Source organism: Calidris pugnax, unplaced genomic scaffold, assembly GCF_001431845.1.
Source record: "Calidris pugnax isolate Ruff unplaced genomic scaffold, ASM143184v1 scaffold247, whole genome shotgun sequence".
Lineage (NCBI taxonomy): Eukaryota > Metazoa > Chordata > Aves > Charadriiformes > Scolopacidae > Calidris > Calidris pugnax.
In genome coordinates, this window is record NW_015090980.1 from 1257102 (window position 1) to 1272357 (window position 15256).

The following is a 15256-nucleotide window of genomic DNA, read 5'->3' on the forward strand; positions in this document are numbered from 1 at the left end:
TTATCTGATTGTATTATAGAGTGGACCATCTCGATCTGAACTCACCTCTCTTCCTATCCAAGACTGAGTGGAGCATTTCCCCTTCCAGTAGCTGTGATTGACCCTCCCTTTGAAACCATTATTTATGTAAAGAAGTAATACCAGCATGATGTTCAATGCATATTTTCTGTCAAAATCTGCTAGTACAATTCTATGTCAGGAAACAACAGAAGCCAGCATGTGACATTTTCACTTACTACACGAGCCCGTGTCATACCGTGACGTGACACTTAGGTGTGTTATTTTGGTTTTGGCTGCGTGCCTGATTTGTACTTTTGGTTTGTGTAATAAAGGCTCATCTTCTCAGGCAAGGCAGGCTGTGTTACACAGCCAGGCAGCAGGGAGCTAAGGGATGTATAAAAGCATAGCCTTCAGGTACCTTCTTCACCCAGCACATCCGAGCAAGAGGGACCCACGTACCAGGACCGTGTGGATCTGGCCTCCTTCCTGCCTGATGCACGGGTTGGCACGGCAGGGTGAGGTCCTTCCCTGAACCCCGAGCCAAGCTAGAAGGTCATGTCCAGCCTGGGGGTGCACGAGTATGTCAGGTGGGAAATGGTGTGGATGAAGAGAGATGGACTGAGGGGAGGAACAGGCAGCTGCAGGAGCAACACACTGGTCTGGTTTGTCTCATCTGACTGGTCCGCACTGAAAGCGGGAAGTGCAGCTATTTGCTCTGTAACAGAATTAAGGACCTCTCAGCAGAGTGTTTCTCCACTACCTTAATGACCAAACTCTTCCTCCCAGCTAGTTTTCAGTACCCCGAGGCACCGAGGTTATTCCAAGGTGTGCGCACTCCTGCTGTTTGTGAACAGCCCTGAGTCAGCAGCCTGACGGGTCACACTAACCCCGCTCCTCTCTCCTAAGGATCTGGTCAGCAAGAAAAGGTTTTGCCTGCACAGGGAAACCTTCAGTCTGCTATATTCTTGGAAAGAAAAGAATAATAATGGAGTCCCCATCAGCCCCGAGCTGATCCGGCGCGTTCCAGCAATCTCACAGTGCTATTTTATGTGTGTTCTTTCCAAAAAGTTGCCCAGTGCCTCTCAGCCGAGATGATTCTCATAGCACAGGGCTGGAGGGGAGAGAATTAAAGAGGGGTGAATTGCAAAGAGTCTTAAAAAGAACGTAAGGAGCATTCCAAACCCAAGGGCTTAGAAGAGAGGGAGGTATTTTCAAAAAGAGTTTGCAGAGATTCTCCAAAAAGTTCCCTGGAAATAATATTAGGTCAATTTCTAGGCTTTTTCAGATTTACACTTTAATCGTAACAACGCCTTTTATTATTCCTTCACACTTTCAGACATGTGCAAACACATAGCATGTGCACTGTGCAACATGTTTCTTCACCATATTTAGGGGCTGGGAGGTAGTGTTTTGAACTCTGCCTTGGCAGTGTTTGGCAACGGCTGCGATGACACTTGCATGATGGGAAGAATCATTGCCAAGTTGGGTAACTTCTGACAAGTATAAACACAGCTCTGCCTTCTGTAAACTAGATTTCAAACCATATTGCTGTTCTAGGGAAGAGCCAGTCCTGACGTTAAAGACTATGCAGTCTCTCTGAGCAGCTTTGCGTTGGGTGAGACTCTACAGAACAAGCAGCCAGGGCCAGTTGGATGGGATGGGCGTCCCAGGAGCTTAGCACTGACTCTTGCTTTCTCTTTGTCACAAATATAACCCAGACCTCTTGTTTTTAGGGCTTGTCATCACTGAAAGCTCTGTCTCAGCCAATGTGTAATGAGTTTGCTGAGAACAACCCACGTTTGTCCACTCAGTTTTCCATGGACTAATGCCTACATCCCAGAGGGGCATTGCAGATGTTCTGACTGGTGTATTTGTAGGTGAATTCAAGGAAAGCCAGAACTTAACTGTAAAATGCACAATCAGTGTTCCTTTTGCTTTTAAAAAAGCAGTGTCCAGGCCAGGGTTTCTGCGTGCTGGTGGGGCAGTGTGTGAAGCAGAGGTTTTCTGATATTAAGTAAGCTGCACTTCTCCATTACAGTTTCCTTTAGTGACAAATTCATGTCAGAGTAACACCAGGGATAAAATCCTCGTCTGAAAACTAGGAACATTAAGTGGACTAAATTCAGCCCTGAAGTAAATGAGTTCCCATCACTCGATGAGCAACGAAGCTGTATTTAGCCCGATCTGTTTTACAGGTTTCAATTAAAGCAGCACTTCTCCGACAGCCGCAATTGGAAAAGTCACAGCGTATCTTCTAGATGGAGGCAATCACATGATGGAGTTATGCAGGCTGCCAGGCTGCAGGCCAAGAAACTCGAGTCCTGGCTGAGCTCTGCCACTGATTTTTTGGTTGACCAGCTTTTCCTTTGTCCTTCCATCTGGCATATTTATATCCTAGGTTTTTGAGAAATACCAAGTCTCTGATTATATGTTTGGGCAATCTAATGCTGCGGTAGCCAGTATTATTCCAAGTTTTTACTGTCACTGTAGTTGCATGGGGGTACATTAGAGCAAATGCCTTTCCTGTGTGTATAGAGTGGTCTCTTAAAATAGCTGTTTTTACAAAAACTGACATTGTATTCATTTTTGCAACTCAAATCTGAGCTGATGCAAAGTGCAGTTACACTGCATTTAACGGCATTCAGGAGAAAACCCTTGCTGGTAAGGTCTGAGAAAGAGGAGCAAAAGGGTGAGAGTAGTTCCTGCTCACAAAAGGAAACCCTTTTCTGCAAATGTAGGTTGGTGTTAAGTACCAGTTGGTACTGGGAGCAGTTCTGACTGGATCCTTTCCTCTGCTGGGGCAAGCTGTTTTCTCTGGGGTCTGCTCTTTGCTATATTTAAATTATACAACTGGTGATTTTGCAAGAGTGCAAGACCAGCTCTATGTGGAGCTGGCCTGGCGGCCACCTAGCCCAACAGCACATCTCCAACTGTGGACCCTGCCACAGCTGATAACATGGAAATTGCAAGGACTAAGCCACCAATGACTTGCAGTAAAATTTCCTTTTCTGTTGAAACTCATCTTTAATGGGTATCAGCTAAAGTTCTGAAGCTTTGTTGTATTCCCTCCCCCTTCCCAATCCAAAAGCCCTCTAAATTATTATGTTAAGGCGTAACATAACGTTGGGTTATTATGTAAAACCCAAACATTATTTTGCTGACAGGAATCCTTTTCATAGTTTCCTTTTGAAGTTTATTGCCCAGGCTGACAGTGAAGCTGTTGGAACGATTTTTTTTTTCTTCTGTCTGGTCTACATTTTGCTAGCAGTAGCCTTTCCCTTTGAACAATATGACTTCTTTTCAAGTAAAAAAAAAAGAAACAATTCTTGCTAAAATTCGGAAGAGAAGGTTTGGGTACACTCATCCGTCTACGTGATGTGAATAGTGAAAACCTGTAATCTAATTTTATTCCTAGGGCCGCTTTGTCGTTTGTCTTTAAACTTGTTTTTCGACGTGTAGCGGAGGTGCTGATGGGTGTGTGAGTGCGGTGCAGCGCCGTTCCTGCTCCCGAAGGCTGCTTGGCCTGACTTGTTTGCACAGTGTGTAGCAGAAGCCACCCAAGATCGTTGTGTTTCTCAGGAAGCCGAAGTGGCAGATCAAAGTGGCATTCGCAGGAGGCGGCATTAACCTCCAGATAAAACCGTGCCGCCACGCGTTCCTGTTCCCTGACACTCTGGCACCCGTGATTATTAAAAAAAAAAAAATAAAAAAAAATAGGCAGGACTGGGTGTGGGCAGAAAATAGGCATGTCTCAAAAGAAATTAGTCTGAGTCTGAACGTGTTATCAACGCGCTTAGCAACTGCATAGCCCTCTTTTTGCTATCATGCCGTTAGGCAATACCGGCAGGACTGGGTTCCCTTGTGCTCCCTCTTGAAAATTTAATGTAAGGTTGCTATGAACAGAAAAGGGCAAAAGGATGAATGTTTCTGCCCAGGGACAGGGCAGATCTCTTTAAATAATATCTTGTGTTTACCTTTGGCTGGTTTGTTTCATAAGGAGCTGCCTCATCTGGTGGCTTTTCTTTCATTTTCTCCTGTGGATGATAGGTGGGGTTCACTGAAAATGGGACATGGATGTTGAGACAATGCTGCTAGGGACTGAGTTGGAAGATGTTATTTGGCATCCAGAGCTGCTCTGGCGCATCTTTACTGGATATTGCTTTACCCTGTGCTCCAGACCTTTGGACTGCTGCTGAGTTCAGGGGTGAGGAAGAGGATGGTGCATTTCTGTGAGGATTGCAAGAATTTCGGCAGTCGTTAGGGAGAGCCAGGAAAGGAATGTGATAACTGGCTTCTGACAGATTTGAACATGAGGACATGATCTGACAGAGCAGAAGCAGCTGTACATGCATTGTCCAGTTAATTTCAATTTTAATTTTCTTAATTTTAAAGATAGCAGCGGGGAGGCAATGGAATTTGGACTAGAAATGCCATGTAGGTCAATTGCCTGAAACACCTGACTGTGTATGTTGTAAGAGAATTAAATACACTCTGCTGATTCATTTCTTTTCTTGCTGGTTCATCTGGCTTGGGCTGAGGGATGTTGTGCACCAGAGAGCATCTGGGAAAAGGAGTAAGATTTCAGGAGGTTTGAGAGGACAGGAACATGTGCACGTAAACGGGGTTATTTTTCCCTTGCACGCGTTGCTGTTTCAGAAGGCTGATTATTTAAGACAGAAAATAATACCATATGTGCCTGCCAAACTGCAGGGTATTTCTGCTGTGGCAGTGAGCCATGGTAGCATGGTTTCTGTCATGGACTGGGATTTCCATTCCCTATCCTATCAATCTGCTTTTTAGACTCTCAGTGAGGGCTCTGTGTCCAAATATCTATCTGCAGTCAGAATCTGCAAGAATCCAACCAAACTGTCCCTCGTTGGCTCAGCAAACTGTGTGGGTGTCACCTGGAGAGGTGTTGCAGCCCTGCTCCAGCGATGGTAAAGGTCAGTCTGCATTTCCACGAACGCTCCTGTTCCCAGCGATGTGGAACTCAATTGTAAAAATGAGTCCAGTCTGCACGGAGCTCTGGCACAGGAGTTCTCAGAACTTGAACCTGTTTGCTTTAACGAAATGTGCTGAGGATGCAGGAGTGGGAGTCGTTAAGATAACAGCCCAGCAGTAAAACCCTGTGTGACTGCAGTTACGTCTTGGCTTGACCCGTGCCAATCTTTTCTGCCTCCAATCTGCGGAAAGCGAGCTGCAGGATTTCGTATTTGGAGCTAGGGGAAGAGTTTAGCCCAGCTATGAAATTAAGAAATTACTTAATAATGTGTCAGAAATGCTGCATCTTTCTTTTCAGTATTTCCCAGGGTTTTCAGATTTCCCTTTTAAAGATGGATGCAGCTTTTCCTTCCTTTTGTTTTCATTTTTCCGCTTGCTTTGATTGTGTTTTGTTTCGGCCCCGTCTAACTCGCTTTCCACGTTTGAAGTAAAACCAAGAGGGATGCGATTGTTTTTGTTTAACAAGTTAAACTTGAGCAGATTATTCCCTTGCCAGCGTTTCCTGGTTGGTGTGCCATGGAAATCTACCCACTGCTGATGAGGTGGTGGAAACAATGTTTGGTAGCTAAAGCCAACCCCGTGACTGGCACGGGAGGGACAGCACGTGCTTCAGGAGTACTTTAAAGCAGTAGTTTGAACTTTGAAGCCAGCGGATTCCAAAAGGGAGAATGGTGGAGAGGAACTAGTTGAGCTTCTGGTGGGTTTTTTTCTGAGCGTATTTTTATTGTTTCCAGTGGTTGAGGGCACGCTGTGCCTTGCTTGGGGCAGGATGGGGGGACTGTGGCACGAGCATCTCTCCTGGGGAGCGAGCGTGAAGCCACCACAGTGGAGTCGTGTGCCAGTGGAGGGGTTCCCTCAGGGTATTCCCTGCAGAGGCAGGACAGATGAGGTGGCCTCTGTCTCCCTCTGACACCACGGGGCAGATCCAGCTCCCCGGTGGTTTCCCCGCCTGCCATCTGGCACGTGGGGTGATGAGAAGGGGAAAGGGTGCTGGGCCAGGCTGCAAAGATGGGGAGACTGAGGACCAGCAGCAACAGAACATGGGGAGAAGCTGTTGCTGGGAGTCTCCCATCCCGAGCATGGTCTGCCTTTCATGAACTCGTCTTTCAACACCACCATGAGCAGAGTTTTTCTTTGGGGCACACTTGAAGCCTGCTGTAAACAAGTTGCCAAACTTCCAGTTACTTTCCATCTCCTTTCCCCTAGATTGTAATGGTTTTCTATGGCACACAGAAGCAATACAAAAATCATTCCTCTGTTTTTCTACATCACTAGAGAATGTTCCTTCAGCCCAGCCCTTCGTAACTTGGGACTTAGGGTCTGCTGCTCATCTGTGTGCGATAGAAACCAGGCCCACACGAGTGATGATTTTGGTGTTGACTCTCCCCGTATCCAAAGGGCTTTTCTTTGTGTTAAAAGTTTTCGTGTCTTGTCTGGTAAATGGTGATGAGTTTGTCTGATCTTCTTGTGGAGGATTTCTGTGAATAGAAAATGAATGAATCCCTTTGGATTTTACCAAAGACTTCTACATCGAGTGGCTTTAAAATATATTTAAAATGTTTATTTAAAATCCAAGTCAAATGATTGTTAACAAACTGTCTCAAGATAGAAGAAACTGACTTTTTGGAGCAACTGTATTGTTTATTCTTTGTATTGCAGTAGCACCTAGAGAACCCTATTGTGCTAGATGCGGAACAGACATATAACAGAGATGGTCCCTGCCCACACGAGCTCACAGCCTTCAGCTTGGCCTCTGCACCGTCCCGCTGGGCCACGAACCAGGCTTTCCTTCTAATTACACACTTCTGCCCTTTTAGCTGGGCTCTCTTGGGGCAACGAGGTCAAACCTGAGGGCTTGATTCCCTCGTTACCCCCAACAGAGAGAAGATCAAGTGGAAGGCAACTCTCAGAGGGCTGAGCAATTTGCCCTTCCCTGCTCTACATTTCTCAAACTCATTTTCACACGCTGTAGGTGCCGAGCCTGTGGCCGAGCCATGTGGGCTTCCTGAGATCACTGCTGCTCCTTGAAGAGCCGTGGTTTCCTTGTTCCCAGTGTCCTCAGGCAGATCGAGGTGTTTGGATAAAAGGAAGCCTTTTCAGTGGTTTATGGTTTATATTATTATTATTTTTTAAAAAAAAAAAAAAAGGTTTTCCTTTTTGTTTTGCCTTCTAAGGTTTCATTCTGATTCAGTACCTTCCCACGGTTGCTACCATATGGGGCAAGGGGGAAGGATATAATAAAAAGCAAACCTGACATCACACATGCACGCTGTCAATCATCAAAGTATCAAAAACAAAGCTTCAAGAGCACAAACTTGTATAAATGTGGAGGAAAAAAAAAAAAGGACACTGACTAAGCACATCAGGCCATCTTGTCCCTTTGGGCAGCTTTAAGTTAGGGTGGAAGAAACTCCACTTAATTTTTTGAGCTTGTCTCCTGGGTCACCATCCCATCCTTTTCCATGTCCTCTCAACCCTCAGGCATTGCTGGGATTTGTCTCTTCTAATTCACAGAACCTTAGAGAGACGGTCCCAGGGAGGGATGAATAAGGAATCCTTAACATTGGGTCATGCTTAATGAAGTTTGGGAGTTTTAGGGGCAAGGAAGCCAAAAGATAATTTCTCTAGACCTGTTTGTTCCCTTCTCTGCTCTCACTCGCTGGCTCCTGCAGGCTGGGAAGGTGATGGGATCATGTGAATGAAGAGGAAGGGGTGATTTCTCTGTCTATGCTTGGTTTTGGGCAGATCCCATCTGCTGTTTATCCCTTCTATCCACAGAGGAGCAAGGGAGAGCCATTGTGCTTCATTTGCAGGGGTGTGAAAGGGATGGGGTGCGAGAAGTATCCCAGAGCAAAAAATCTAATTAAGGATAACAAACATGCCAGTCAGAGAAAGGGAGAGGAGAGGTCTGGACCTTGGCTAACAGAAAAATTGAATTGTGGTTTCCAGTGTGTGCTGGAGCCTAGTTCTGATTGAAGCCACGTGGCTTGTGAATAATGCTGGCAGAAGCAGAGCGACCGGCAGTTTGGCGTTGTGTTAGCAGAGAGGAAGGACAGCTTTTTCTACTGAGGTGCTTCTAATCTGTTACCCCCCAGAAATAAATAAATAAATATCCTGAAGCTGTGCGTGTCACCGGTGCAGCTCAGCAGAGCTGTCTCCGAACTCCTGGACCAGGAGACCCCGTCCTTGCCCCACGTCTCACAAGACAAGGGCGATGTCAGGGAACGGCACTTTCGAAACACAAGCCAAATGCAGAGTGCTCTGACACCAAATCCCTCTGCCTGCAAATTAGAAAGTTGGGTTTCTGATCTCTCTGTTGCTAAATGTTTTGTCACAAACTTCCTTTGGGGATGGAGAAGATGGGAAAAAATGGGATGAGTGCTCCCTGGCCCAAGCTTAATATCCAGAATCTCTGCTTAGAGCTCTCAAGGAAGAAGGGCTTCCTCGAAGAAGTCTCCTGTCCACAACCTATGATGCCGCACGCATCTCTGGGAGATGCACAAGCTGCTACCAATGTGCTTTGAGGTTACCATACCCAACCCCCTGTAGCTAAGGAAGGAAAAAAAATAAATCCTTTACCTCTGTAGAGGTGGGTCTAGATACAGTCATCTGAGTCCTACATACCCCAGAAGCCTGGGGGAGCTTGGATGAGGATTCCTGTGACCTGTTACAGGGACAGGCTCAAACAGGTACTATTTGGATGTGAATCCAAATCCAAATTCCCACAGATTTTTGGCTGCCAGTTGGCTGGGAGCCTTTATTATCCTATCTCTAACTTCACAAAAGAAAAAGAAAAAAAAAACAACAAAAAAAACAATAAAGTAAAAGGTGCTTTTAAAATACCATGAGGAGAGAAACTGCCATGGAAATAAATAGCGAAAATAACAATGTTAACATTGCCGGTCTCACAGCAACTCTGAAATTCAAGTAGTGTGCACATGCCTACAGCACTTTCTCACAGCCACTGTCGGCGCGGCCTGAGGTTCAGAGCTCAGACTGTGTCCCGTTGTTCACCCAAACAACCAACTCCTCCCTGGCGCTGGAATGGATTTAGAGAGAAGGGGAGAGGAAAGGTGGATGCAGTCTCTGCTGATAACCAGGTCTCTGCTGTGCCCGCCGCGTGCCGCGCTTCGGCGGGACAAAGGCGCAAAGTTCTCTGATTTCTGTCCCCGTCTGTCGTGCCTGAGATAGAACGGCCGTGCTTCAGAGCTGGAAAGGGTATTGCTTCAGATAGTCCCCCATCCGCCTGGGCAGAGGGAGCTGGTCCACGTCGGCTGTAGACTTGTTGATCCGTAGCCGGCACAGGTGCTGTAGGCTGGGGATGTTGTCTTTGCGGCTGAGCGGCCGGATGAGTTTCAAGTGTACTGCAGCTGCTGCCATCTCTTTCTGCATGGGAGGTAGAGGAGACGGAGGCGGGTAAGGAGCCTCGGTCTTGCTTTCCATTGTGCAGGACAAGACGTAATGCTGGATAAGACTGACCACATCTGGAAAGGCCAGGATGCGAGGTTTGGACAAGTAGTTTGAGTCCAGGCGGAACTTGCTGTCAGCGTATTCGATGCGCACGTTGGTGGGACCTCGGTTTGTCTTGACAGAGAGTGTGAACAGGTAGCTGGGGTGGGTGCTGTCCCGTACCAGGAAGGTGCCCTCAGGCATCTTTTGGAGGTGCTGCTTGGCCTCACTGGCAGTGATAGATCCCCAGTACCAACCTGGAAAAAGCATCCAAGAAGGAACTTGTTAGGGAAAAAAACGTATTAAAGGACTGGCAGCATATTTAGGGAAACCACAAAGCCTGCTGAGATCAGGCCCAGGAAGTAACCAAGCCCAGGCTTGGTAAGACCTTCAGAAATTAAAACCATGTCAAGTTCTAAGGGTTTCCTACCTACGCCTGTCGTTGCTGTGCTGGGGCTTGGGATGGGGATGAAGATGACTGCTGCTGCAGTTTACAGAGGAAGAAGGGCCTTTTTGCATTTTTTCTCCTGATTCAGTTATAAAAGACACAGCTTTTGCCTACACTAATAATAAATTACTTCATGACACAAGTTTGTAGATACTGAAAATACACTTGCTGCATCCACAAGGGTCAGCCATGACGATGACAGAACCAGGTTCCTATCTGAAGTGGGATCAGGAGATTCCTCCTGGAGCTCAGGTTGCAGAGCTGGCTCCCTGGAGCCTTCTGACCCCATGACTTTGTGAGCAGAGCCTTACCAGATTCTCGCAGATAAGAGAAGGTTTTTGCAATGCAGAGAAGGTCTTCTTCAGGGTCTCGTGTCTGAGGTGGGTTGCTGTCTGGAACTGGAGCTGCAAAGGCAGGTGTGGACTCCTCCTGGAAGGCCATAACTGGGAGAGGCTGCATGATCGGCTCCGGCAGATCCACCGCAATGCCCCTGAGTGACAGTCTCCTGATCTTCTCCTCCGCCAGCAAAGGATGAGGTCTGAAAGGAAGGGCAAACTCTGCTATTTTTCCTTGCCTTCAAGTAGGTTGCAGTGTGTGTTCAGTGCACGATACGTTGTACTACAACATGTTAACGTTTTTTCAAACAGATCCTCAATATGATTATCTTTCAAAGAGACAGAGTCAAGAGGGGAAAAAATTACACAGCTAAAGATGAGCCCTTAGAAACAGGGAGAGTTCACCTCTTTCACCTTGTAAAAGGTGGCCTATCTTGCAATTACGGTTGATTTGAAACCGGATATTTTTAGATGTTGCCTTTTAATATGTATTTTCAGAAGCAGTAAGGTTCAGAGCAGCATTCATTACAACGTTGCAGCATTTCTTTTTCTGCCAGTGGGTTGGTTAGTCATTTACCGTAATATAATTAGAAGCAGAACTGGGACTAGTTTGGGATTTGTCCTACCTGCTTTCTGCTCAAGCTTGACCTGATCCTAAATGTGTCTGTCAGAACGCAGGGTGAGCTGATCATGTAGTAGAATAATGGGAATTCTTATTTTAGCCAAGGCTCTACACAAACCCTAGCATTCAATGGCACGAGGGAGATCTCGGTGCGACTGTAATCCCTGCAGGATTATAGCAGCAGGAGGTTCTGCCACGACTGGGCTGCTGTGAACATTAATCCCTCTGTGGCCTAAAGAGAGGGTTAGTGTAGCCATTCAGCATCTAAGGGCAGTTTCAGGAAGCTCTCGTGGGCCACGGGTGCTCCTTCTCCACAGCATGGAGATTCCTAAAGGAAGGCAAAGCTCCAAGGGAAGGATGGATGTTGGGGGCCAGGGAAGTCTTCATTCCCAGGCAATCTCCTGAGGAAAACCATTAGTTTCTGTCTTCTAGGCTCTTTGCCTTTGTGTGCCCTGTACTGCTGCACCTCCTGTGTTACATCCCCCACGGGCGCTCACTGGCTTGAGATGTTCTTTCAGACACTTCACATAAAAGATGGCTGAGTTTCCAGAGAAATACAACCCAGTCCTCAACATGAGACCATCACAGCACCGCTGGAGCTGATGGTGATTGCAAAGGCAGCAACCACCTCCTCCCACGTCACTGGAAAGAGAAGTGGAAGGAGACTCTGAAGTCATAAGCACTTCCCTTCCGACCTTCCTCCTTCTCTGTGCTGTGTGTGAACTCTCTCACTTTAGGTACACAGAGAAATGTGTTGTAAACCTGATCATGGCTGCATGGTCATGGCTCCACCTTCTCAAACTGCCAAGTCTGAGGGATGGGATGGGGAGCAGGAAGAAGAGCTTTGGGGGAAAAGTAGAACAGAGATAACCTGATCAGTTCCCTGACTCTGCATTTCTGATAAAACCACATAGGTTTGGAGTGAGGTTTTTTGTAAAAGCACTGGTAAAATTGAATCTACAGAGAGACACTTCTTGCCCATGGAATACATGGCAAAACCCCACTATTCTGTTGGTATTTAGAGAAGAACATTCTTTCTTTTTCCATATGTCAAGTCAGAACATATGAAGAAGGCTATCTGCTTAGCATTCATGGTATTTGATCCTCATTTCTTAATTTCTATTCATGGGTAGGAAGCCAAAGCTAATAAAAGTGATTGCTGGCCCTTATCTTTACCAGCTGCCCTTGATCAGAGAGACTGTGTATTCTGTGGCTTTCACAGAACTATGGATCTGAATATAGTTTAATACCTGGAGGTCGCTGGTTGGGAAACCTGAGTTCTCTTTTAAGTCCTACCTGAGCTACATTTGTAGGTGTCAAGGGCAGCATTTTTAAAGACATTTGGATATCTCCCTCTTTACGTCATGGTCTTCACAAAGGTCTAGCTACCTGCCTTCCTGGGGAAAGGAGATTCCTGACTCTCCATTTCTGCCCTTTTTCAAGCAAGGAGGGCTATGAACCAGGCCCTTCACTGCACTGAAACTGATGAATAGTTTGCTCTGTGCAAAGGGGGGTTACACAGGGCTGTTGGCAGAGCATTCTCTCTCAGGTGCGGCCTTATACCAACTGGTCACTGAGCTGGAAACAACCGTGACCAATGGTCAGTAAAATCAGTTCTGCAGCGCTCGCTGCCCACTCATCCCCGCAGCTTGAATACTGCAGTCCAAATTCCAAATCTCTCTGAACTTATTTTCTCCTGGAAAGTTTTTCCAGCCTACCCTTTGGGAGAGGTTTGGAACACAAAGAAAACTTTTCTTGTTCCTAGCATGGAACTACTTTTTTTTTTTTTTTTTTTTTTTTTTATATGCCTACTTTGGAGAGGAAATTAGGAATTGGCTAAGGGGCTGGGAGGGAAGGGAGAGATAGCAAAGCTATGTTGGAAAATGTACTCCTGTTTCATTGCTTTTAAGAAGGCTTTTAATTTCAAGGGCTGTACCAGTTCACAGTTTGGTCCTCCAAAAGACACCTCAACTGTGTGAATTTGTCATTAGGTTTCTTTTCTAGAGCCACTGTGGTGGGTCTCTCTGAAGTGGAGCCCACGTTCTTGAGGTTTCCCACTGTGCTCGCTCTCTGCTGCCTTACACTTTCTGCCCCCTGAAGCTGAAGGAGCCCAAACCCCCTGCAGTCACTGTGGAGATTCTTCCACTGGAGCCAGAGATGGGCCATGCTGATAGTCCTCCTCTTTCCCTTCTATATACCCGCCTTACGCCCCTCGCCCCCCTACAAAAAGCCCTAGTAGTCTCAAAGGAGCACGGTGGGATTAGAAATCCTCATAGACCGGGAGGTGCTGGTGTCCAAAACAACTCTGTATGTAGGTTGAAGAAAAAAGAGCTGCTCCTGTGACCAGAGCAGCTCCAAGCACAGGGAAGGGAGAGCAGAGGGATCCGTGAGCAATGGCAGGCTGCGGCTTTTAATGCCAGTACGTCGGCAAGAGGGGTAAGGGCTTGTGGAAAAAGCTATGCTGAAATGAAAAAGTCAGCCCTTTAGTGGGGCAAAGTAAGTATTTGAAAATAATTAGCGTTTGTAAGAAAGAAAGTAGAGGAGAGACATGTGGAGGACCAGGACCGAACAGAGTAAAGCGTTAGTACAAACAGCTGCAACGAGGAAGAAAACAAATACATAAAATTTGGCATGTCTGGCTGGTAGTCTGTGCGGAGTCTCGAGAGAAATGGCAAATGAACTTCCCTGTGCTTTGGCAGTTAGTGTTTCAAAAAGCCTTGGAAAGCCAAGAAAGTTCAAGAGAATCAGCTGTGTCTGATATCGTTTAGTGTTAGCTTTGCAGTTACTTTGCTGATAAGCTAAAACTTTGTAACACAGAACAAATAGTACAAGAAAAAGTGCGTGGAGCTGCTCTCCCTTCCATCAGCCACGTCCCAAGACTCCCGTGGGAGCTTGGTTTGAAGAAGGAGGCAGAGTACGGAGTCCAGGATATATGAAATCCTAGAGGATAATGAAAACTGCACAATCGATGGTCATAAAAAAGATATATAGAGACAACTGGCTACACATCTGGCTACAGAACAAGTTCCTAGTGGGTGAAGGGAAGCAGTAGCTCTGGTATGTTAACCCTGGAGAAAAGCTTCAGATAAGGGTTTCACAAAGTCTAAGTGGAAAAATGAATTCCCTTTGCCGTGGCTATAGGAACCGCAGCCGTAGACTGAAAACGAGAGCGAAAACAGACCCACTTACTGAGTAGTAGGAATTTATTGGTAAGCGGGATCTCTGCTTATCTGTGGAACAGATTTGGAGGGGGAAATAGCAGAAAAATCCCCGTGCTTCAGTCATTTCGAGAAGAGAAGGCACATGCATTGCCTCTGAGGAAAATCCACGGGGGCAGGCGGGATGGGTGATACCGACATTGTGGCTCAGGCTGAAACCAATGCTGACACTTTTCCAAATATGCAGCATGTGTAAAAACGCTGGCTGATTCCTGCAGAGCAGGTATTTACGCACGCTGACAACCTGAGCTGGTCACACTGACACTGACGTGCCAACACACCAGAACTAGGCACCAGTACTGGAGAAGGGACCTGGATGTTACCTGTTTTAGTGAACAGGGATGGTGTATCTATAGATGTGCCCCCTATGGCTTTGATGGACAGAATGTCATGTATGACTAAGTCTGTACATATGTACATGCATTTAATCCTAAAAGCAATAGAAAACCAAAATTCTGTGGTTAGCATAAACATTTACTTAGAAATTGACAAAACCATGTGAAGTCTGGGGAAGTTTTCCCCCTGTAAGCAGTTTGTTTCCACCGGGACATTAGAAATCACCCACAACCTCGGACTTGTGTCCCTGCTGGTGCTACACACACACACCACTGAACAACACACTCAGCTTTTGCTAATTTGTACTCCCCCAAAGACTTCAAATTCCACGTCGCTTTCCAGCGATGGAAAGCACAGAAATCAGAAATACTTCACAGTCCCATGATTTTTGGCCAGGGAATCTAAAGAGCAGACAGAGAGGAGGCACACGCGCGGCTCCGCGCTCCGCCAGCCTCAGTCATTCCCGTCCCATCGCAGTCACACATGGCAACTCACACCAGCCAAAAAACCCTCCCAGAGAACCTTACCAATTCCCATCACCAAACCACAGCTTTTAAAAGAAGGCTGCGAAGTATCTTCCCCCTGAACACAGAGGATCATGTCACTCCTGGACCAAGGGAAAAGCATTAAGTCTTCGAGAAGGTGGGAAATGCTTTCTCCTCTTCTCTTTTTCCTCTTCTCGTCGCCGCCTTCTTTGCTTCCCAGAAGGAGCAGGCTACTTCCAGCCTAAAGTTAGGGGCTGACGGGGAGAGAGGGTCCCAGCAGAGCCCTTCCGCAGTGGGTTGTGTTTCAACACAGAAAAAGCCGAGCGGGAGGAGGATCGGGCTGTCCGACAAAGACTTTGCGG

General features: G+C 46.6%; 1 protein-coding gene across 2 annotated transcripts in view; it reads right to left on the reverse strand.

The window, feature by feature from the left end:
• Positions 1-6540: 6540 nt before the first annotated feature.
• CISH (cytokine inducible SH2-containing protein) overlaps positions 6541-15256 on the reverse strand; it is an 11540-nt gene continuing 2824 nt past the window's right edge. The window contains exons 1-3 of one of the 2 annotated variants that reach the window (XM_014953502.1): positions 14990-15249; positions 10210-10436; positions 6541-9707 (exon numbers count right to left, since the gene is read on the reverse strand). In XM_014953502.1, coding sequence (XP_014808988.1) covers positions 9205-9707; positions 10210-10436; positions 14990-15036 — 777 coding nt within the window. In that variant the 5' untranslated portion in view covers positions 15037-15249 and the 3' untranslated portion in view covers positions 6541-9204. Of the gene's footprint in view, positions 9708-10209; positions 10437-14989; positions 15250-15256 lie in introns of those variants that run through there. The other variant, XM_014953503.1, reaches the window with a different exon arrangement.